The 7,513-nt window shown below is 33.2% G+C and overlaps 1 protein-coding gene across 2 annotated transcripts; it reads left to right on the plus strand.

The window, feature by feature from the left end:
• Nucleotides 1–4,869: 4,869 nt before the first annotated feature.
• Nucleotides 4,870–6,950, plus strand: LOC107931534 (dnaJ homolog subfamily C member 28). 2 transcript variants are annotated; one of them, XM_016863442.2, is made up of 4 exons: nt 4,870–5,337; nt 5,955–6,288; nt 6,377–6,466; nt 6,658–6,950. In XM_016863442.2, exons 1-3 carry the CDS (start codon nt 5,048–5,050, stop codon nt 6,461–6,463), a joined length of 711 nt encoding a protein of 236 aa, XP_016718931.1. In that variant the 5' UTR covers nt 4,870–5,047; the 3' UTR covers nt 6,464–6,466; nt 6,658–6,950. The 2 variants fall into 2 exon arrangements, with proteins under 2 accessions (XP_016718931.1, XP_016718930.1); XM_016863441.2 differs by having other exon boundaries at nt 6,377–6,950.
• Nucleotides 6,951–7,513: the final 563 nt, after the last annotated feature.

Here is a 7,513-nt window from a genome sequence, read left to right on the forward strand (position 1 = left end):
CATTTTAAGAAATGAATAAATTTTAAATTTTGGTTTTATTAATGTACTTAATATATATAAAACTAGTGATGCCTAAGCAGAAAACAATGTCTCCGAGAATACAAAGCCTAGAGAAAATACAATGACCACTGAAATGAAAAAAATGTTTGAAGGAATTGGCAAACAAGTATGGAATACAAGTATTCCTAAATGCTTATATTTTATTAATTTGTCTTATCTTTAAAGATCTTAATGTTTATGGTATTACTTTTGACAACGTGGAAGACGAAATGAAAGGAATTTTTCTAATAAGAGAAAAATTGGAGTTACCGGTCATAGCACATTTGATCATGTTTAGAAGGGTCCTGGCTTGAAGTGGAAAGGAAAAAATGCCATCACCCTTAAAGAACAAAGGGATGTAGTGGTCGCCAAACATAGGAAAACCAAAGTCGAAACTTCAAGGATGAAATTGGAACCTGTCAAGTTACACCATCACTTGGAATAAAGATGCTCTATTACAAGAAAATATATACCTACAATTTTTAAAATAAATTTCAATAAATAATTCTTTGAAAAAAATTCATTCATTATTCTTTTAATTGAATATTTATGTGCATATTTTAATTGATAAATATATTAATCATGTTATTGAGTGCTTACTCATCTTTGCAGTAATCTGAAGCATAGCCGGGGCTTAGTGTGCAAGGACAACAACCTCGTAAGAACTCCCTTGGAACTTCTCTATCTGATTTTCTATTTTTTCCTGATTTGGAAACATAACATCATTAACTTAAATAAGCAAATGTTAGAATCATTTGATGGTAACTAGTTGAAACAACTATTGGCAAAAGATAAAACTAACGATCTGACTATTTTGAACTATATAGTAATAAGTTTTCTGGTCAATTTATAACTAGTTCTAGCGACTTTAAATGGTCGAATATCAGTAGTAGTGCTTTTCTATTTTTTCCTAATCTGAAAACATATCATCATCAACTTAAATAAGAAAATATTAGAATCATCTTGACAATATCTAGTTGAAACAACTCTTGTCAAAGATAAAATTATGTGAATATTTGTTGAAAAATGGCCAACCATATTGCTATTATATTTTTGTTAAAGTGCATGCTAGTATGATGATTTTGTTGAGTGCATACAGCTTGTATGCATGCTGCAGCAATTGTGCATGTTGCAGTAACATATCTTCTATTTTAGTTTCAATGTAATTTAGTTTGGTTGAAAATGAACTTTGATGTTGATGTTTCAATAGGATGATTGAGTTGATAAGTCAACTTATCCATGTGTACAAGCAATGTTTTAATAGTCTCAATGCTGATTAGTGGGGTTAGTTGAATATTTGGTGATGTATTTTGACTATAAATGTATTGTTTTCATATTGAATGAGCAAGCGTATCAGTTGTGTAAAGCAGATTGCTTCGTTGTGTAAAGCAGATTGCTTCCTTGTTGTACGTCTGTGAGCAAGTAAATTGTTCTTTGTTTCTTCCTCATTCGTTATCTATATTATTCTCTTCTTTTGTTGCTGTTAAAAACCCAACAATATTTTTAACTAGATAGCAGCAAGCTTTTTGGTCAATTTCTAACTAATTGCAACAACTTTAAATGGTCGAATATTAGCAGAAATCTTAAAGCAAATGTATAGCTAGTGGTGCTAAAGCTTGAAAGTAATCCAGTGCACAATATTTGGACACCAAGCTGCAAGTTGGGGTAGGTAACAACAGCTTGTTTCTTTCTTTTCCTTTGTCAAACGGTGCAAGGAGGGGCAGAAATCTATTGAAATTGATTTGGTGAATAAGCAACAAGCTAGCATCCTCCTCCAAGCCGTGTATGATATATGGTTAAAAAAATGAAAATGTTTTCTATATTTTTCCCGTATTTCCCCATCCTCTTGACAACTAAAGAAATCATCAAATCAGCATCATTAACTCAGCAAATACAGCTGCAATTTTAAGTTGCAAAACATACCAAAACAGAGCAACAAGCAGCTTCAAAAATAATGGTATTAATCACAGCATAATCAACAAGTAGCTAAGAAATGCTAATGAAAGTACTCTTCTTTTTCCAAGAAATTAATATCAATATTTGAAACTATATTGCCATTTTATTTGGTTCGGTGGTAGCTGCTCATTCAGCAGCTAAGTTCCAGGAATTTAAAGCAAAGTAATTTTTCCCATTTCCTAGCCCCTCAAAGACCAAGCACGAAATGAAAGTTTGACCTCAAGTTGTATCAACACACAACCTTTTTAATTGCCACACTAAACCTTCAATTGACACATAACTTAAAAAAACATCTACCATGCTCGGAAGTGTCAGAAAGAGTCAAAGCTGGTTGCAAATTGTTTCAATAAATCTACCACTTATGTGTGTGATATGGACGCTTTAATTGCAATAGGAGTTTTTAGTTTTATTTATTTATTATATCAGGTTTTACTAAGAGTTTTAGTTTTACTTTTTTTATTTATTATATTAGATTTTTGTTTCCTTCATAAACTCTAAGTTAGGGATTCTATTTTATGTCAATTTGGACTCTTTCCTTTGTTATTAACAGTCTATAAAAGGCTACCAATATGAAATAAATAGGTAAGCAATTATTCTATCAAAAGTTATTTTGAGAGGGGGTTCAATCAAGGACGAATCTGCCTTTTGAGTAACCATAGGTCGAAGCAAGAATTCATTCTCGTCTAGACCTGTGACTAGATCCTATTCAAAAGCGCATAACAACTTGGTATTAGAGCCAGCTGTCATGGGTGACTAAAAGACTTTGACAGCCAAGCTGGAGGCTTTCATGGAACAAATGGCTACAAGGCAATAAGCATTGAGGAGCAGATGGCGATATTATCTCTTTCGGTTCAAAAGATAATGAAAGGAGATTCAAAGAAGAATAATGAAGAATAGGGCAGTAGCAGAGGTAGGAAAAGGAATTTAGACTTGCAACACGGTGGGTGCATGGTGCCATGATACTCTAAGATGGAATTTCCCACTTATGATGGTGTTGGAGATCATTCAGGGTGGTTGAAAAGATGTGAAAATTTTTTTAGCAATCAACGAACTAATGAAGAAGACAAAGTAAGCTTAGCATCATTCCATCTTTTAGGAGAGGCACAATTGTGGTTTGATCAAATGGAAGAAGAGGAGGTAAATCTTGATTGGGGGCGCTTCAAAGAGTGTTGTGATGTAAGGTTTGGGCCACCTATGAGTAATAACCCCTTTGGGAGAACTTGCTAACTTGAAACAAACTGGGACTGTAGAGGAATATCAACGTCAATTTCGATCATTATTGGCTAGGATCCCAATAAAGCCGTTAGACAATCTCTGCATCAACTTCCTCTTACGGATCCCAATAAAGCCATACAGAGAAAGATTCCAATTTTTAATATTATCAGTAAGATAGTTTAGGGATTCAACCATATTATCTTTGAAGGTCCATTTCTCCTTGACAAAATCTAAGAATTTGGGACGTTCGACCCATCCAGCAAGGAATCTGAAAGGACGCCGTTTAGGTAGATTAATCTCCAGCTCAAAAGCAAGAAGTAAAGGTTTATTGTCTGACTTGATCCTCGAGAGGTGAGTGACAAAGCAATATGGAAATGTTCTCATCCAAGCATCATTACCAATTGCCCTATCAAGTCTTTCATAAAGCCCTCCCCAACGACAAGTGAAAGGATGTCCCTTAAAACCCAAATCCTACAAAAAAAAAGACTTCTCAATAAAATTGTTAAAAAGAGAACAATCTTTTCCAACTCTACACCCTCCTTTCTTATCACAAGAAGAAAGAAGAGCATTAAAGTCATCAATCAAAATAACGAAAGTAAGACTTTCCCAAGGCTTTCTCCTCTTTTACCTATCGGGGCTACCATAGACAAAAGCAATATGAACAGACAAGAAAGAATTAGACCTAATAACATAGATACAAATGAATTGAGGATTACTGCAAATAATCTCAACCGAAATTTGATTCTTCTAACCCACCCAAATACCTCTAAAAAAACCAATAGCCTCGACCTTGTGAGAAAACTTAAAACCTAAGTTAGCAATAATCTCATCAACTTTAAAACCACTTACCCTTGTTTTTAGAAAACTAACAATATCAAGTTTGTACTCTCTATTATATTCACGAAAGATACGAGAAAATTTTAGATTCGCGCATCCGTAACAATTCCGAGAGAAAACTGTTAAATTCAGAGGAAATTGTTAAACCCTAGGTTAGCAATAATCTTATCAACTTTAAAACCACTTACCCTTGTTTTTAGAAAACTAACAATATCAGGTTTGTACTCTCTATTATATTGACGAAAGATACGAGAAAATTTTAGATTCGCGCATCCGTAACAATTCCGAGAGAAAACTGTTAAATTTAGAGGAAATTGTTAAACCTTAGTATTCTTTAGGGTATTTTGTTGCCCATTGTTTCTCCACATGTAGTGGAGTATTGTATTTTTTCATTAAAATATTATTATTTAATTACCCATTGTTCAAATAAAATTTTCATGTCATTTTCTTATAAATAGAAACTATAAGATGACCTAATTGCATAATTAAGTTGAGTGTTGTTATTTTATTAGAAAATAATGACAATTTATTTATAAGAATAAATTATATATTTTTAAAATTTCTAAGTTTTAGATTTTTATAGGAAGAATTAACTTTCTCCCTGAAACTTAATTTTTTTTTAATTTACGTGTATAACTCATTTTGTTTGAGTCTAATCGAAAATGACAAAAAAATTTGTTTAATAAAAATTAAAAAATGACTTAAATTACTCCGCATAAAACCACAAATAATAATTCGGGATAGAGATTATTACTATAAATTCTATAAAACTCGATTTTGTTTGTTAAATATCTTGCTAAACGATTTAAACCGCCTCACAGAATTACTTTTTATATTTTGGGAAATTTCGGTGGACGGAGAAACCACGTATTCGCTGAACATTAGTGGCAGTATATTAAGAAACCACGTGGCATATTTGAAAAGTCCCCAACCATGTCCCAATAATTAGGGAGTGAATTGCTAGAACTCTCCCATCTGACCATCTGGGTTTCAATCATCCATGGCCACCCGGCTAGCGAGAAAGCTGCCATCATCGTTCTCGGCGTTTTCCTCATCTCCGATTACCAAATTGACGTCGGGCATCTCACCTCCGTCGATGAGCCATGGCGGACCCGGACTCAGGTGTGCCTCCTCTTCCTCTTCCTCTTCCTCATCAACAGCAACGACTGGATCAAATTCTTCATCTTCTAAGCGTGAGAAGAAGATAACAGACCGTCTATCAGCCGTCATAGACGCCGTCAACGACCGTAAAGTCCCTCCCGAGCTCCGTGGCCAACGCAACAACGTTAGGTATGTATGTATGTATTCGTCTATTTAGTAGATTTTTTGTTTTTTTTTCCCTAACAATATGAATCTAAAACTCAATTTTCAACTAAAAAAATTGTGAATTTCTCAAAATTCTAATTAAATACCGTCAAGTTTTTTATATTTACCCTCGATTATTTTGAAATCTTCATGATTCTTTCATACTAAATGATAAAAGCGAAATTGAAAGAACCCTTTTTGGGATCAAGGGAAGTATGAAATTTTGCAGTTTGGAGGTATGCTTTGGATTTGTTACAATTTGTTTTCTCCTTTTTCAATTCTTTCAAAGTTATTTTTTTATTGGTCACTAATTCATATTACCTGGCAAGGGGCTACGCAATTAAGCTTTGAAGGTTATCTTCCCTTTAGAGATTGAGTTGTGTGTGCTAGTCGTTACCTGACTTTAGCTTCATTAGTTGAGTGGTGTTGGCTTCCTATGTTTGAGACCTTAAAAACTGTTGAATTTAGTGTATGATATGCTTTTGAAAGAGATGACGTTCTTAGTTTAATTATTCGAATTCAGTGTTAAAATCATAATAGTTTCAAAGATTTTTTGGGTTCTTCAATTAGATGAAGTTGTGTGATGTAATGATTTCAAACAGATCGGAAACCGACATCATCAACGTAGTTGAGCAAAGAATATGGCATTCAATGGAAGAGGGTCAGTTCGAGAATTTAGCAGGGAAAGGTAAACCTCTTAACCTTAACACAAATCCTCATGCAGATCCAGCTGAAGACACCCTTTATAGGATACTCTCGAAGAACGGATGTGCTCCGGAGTGGGTAGAACTTAACAAGGAGATCAGGAACAAAGTATCCGAATGGCGAGTCGCTTTGAAGAAAGCATGGACAAGCAAATGCAATGGAAATGATGAAGAAAAATGGATTGAGCGTTGTGAATCTTTGAAGAAGCAATTACGTGACATTAACGATAAGGTAAAACGCAGTTGTATTCTTCTCTATGTTTGGATTTAGTTATGTGTCTCACGACTCGAGCATATCCAAATGGTGTTTGGAGTTGCAGGTTTTCCGGTATAATTTGATTGTTCCGTTCGGCCGCCAAATGTTCGGATTGAAATTGGAAAAAGAAGTGGCCCGCCTTGAAGAATAACTAGTATGTTTTCTTCAAGTTTTTGTTGATGACCATAAATGTTGGTCGGTTTTTGAGGATCCCAAAATCTCAATTGATAGGCATTATGTAATGTTTAGTTGGTGGGCGTTAATAGGGAAATTGTTTGTTCGGTATTTTTACCTAAGCTATCCATGTGTAGTATTAATTTTAGCTAATTAAGTTATTTTAATTAGGAACAAGGAAAGGTCTTCATGTGAGTCGGAGGATTCATGGAAATCACCTTTTAGACCCAGCTTTTAGCCCGGCGATTTCTCTAGGCGTCTTCGAATTTTTTATTTTTAGTTTAGAACAAGTGTTTAGAACATTCATCAAAGCATTTATTTGTTTTCTTTTGCAAAATATCAATGTCCCTTATTTATACGATTGGATCATGTTGGTTCAATGGATTTAACCCGAAAATATTGAAGATTATTGTAAGGGTAATGCTCGTATGATAAGATCAAAAATAAGAATTTAATTATAATTATTTAAGTCCTATTATATATGTTCAATGATCTTTCTGTTAGTATGGTACAATCTTCATGATTTGCATTTGAATCGGTGAGGTGAGGTGAATATATGATGAATTAGAAAAAAGTATTGCATGTGTTATTGTTCATAGTGCATGTAGTCTCTAGTTATCCGATTATTATTTATTTGATAGTGATTAAATAATTAAAGTTCAAAATAAAGTTTAAATTAATAAACCACCATAATTTTATTGAACAAAATAATTAGATTTATTAACTCACATATTTTAATACGGTAAAATGATCACAAACCTATTGAAAAATAATTTAATTGATAAAAATAAATAATATTTTAGAAATAAAAAATTAATCACGGGATTGAATAAATTATGACTTGACATAAGTCGAGTTCAATGACCCATTTGAAATGAGTAGATGACATGGGAGTTGGGGTTTCACTGTCCGCTAGATGTATTTTTTATTAGAATTTTATTCTTTTATTCTTTTTTTCTAATATAATTTAGGTTAAACATAAATCACATCAAGCGTGGATATTTTGTCAAAATTTATTAAATTTTTT

This window comes from Gossypium hirsutum, chromosome A04 (assembly GCF_007990345.1).
Source record: "Gossypium hirsutum isolate 1008001.06 chromosome A04, Gossypium_hirsutum_v2.1, whole genome shotgun sequence".
NCBI lineage: Eukaryota > Viridiplantae > Streptophyta > Magnoliopsida > Malvales > Malvaceae > Gossypium > Gossypium hirsutum.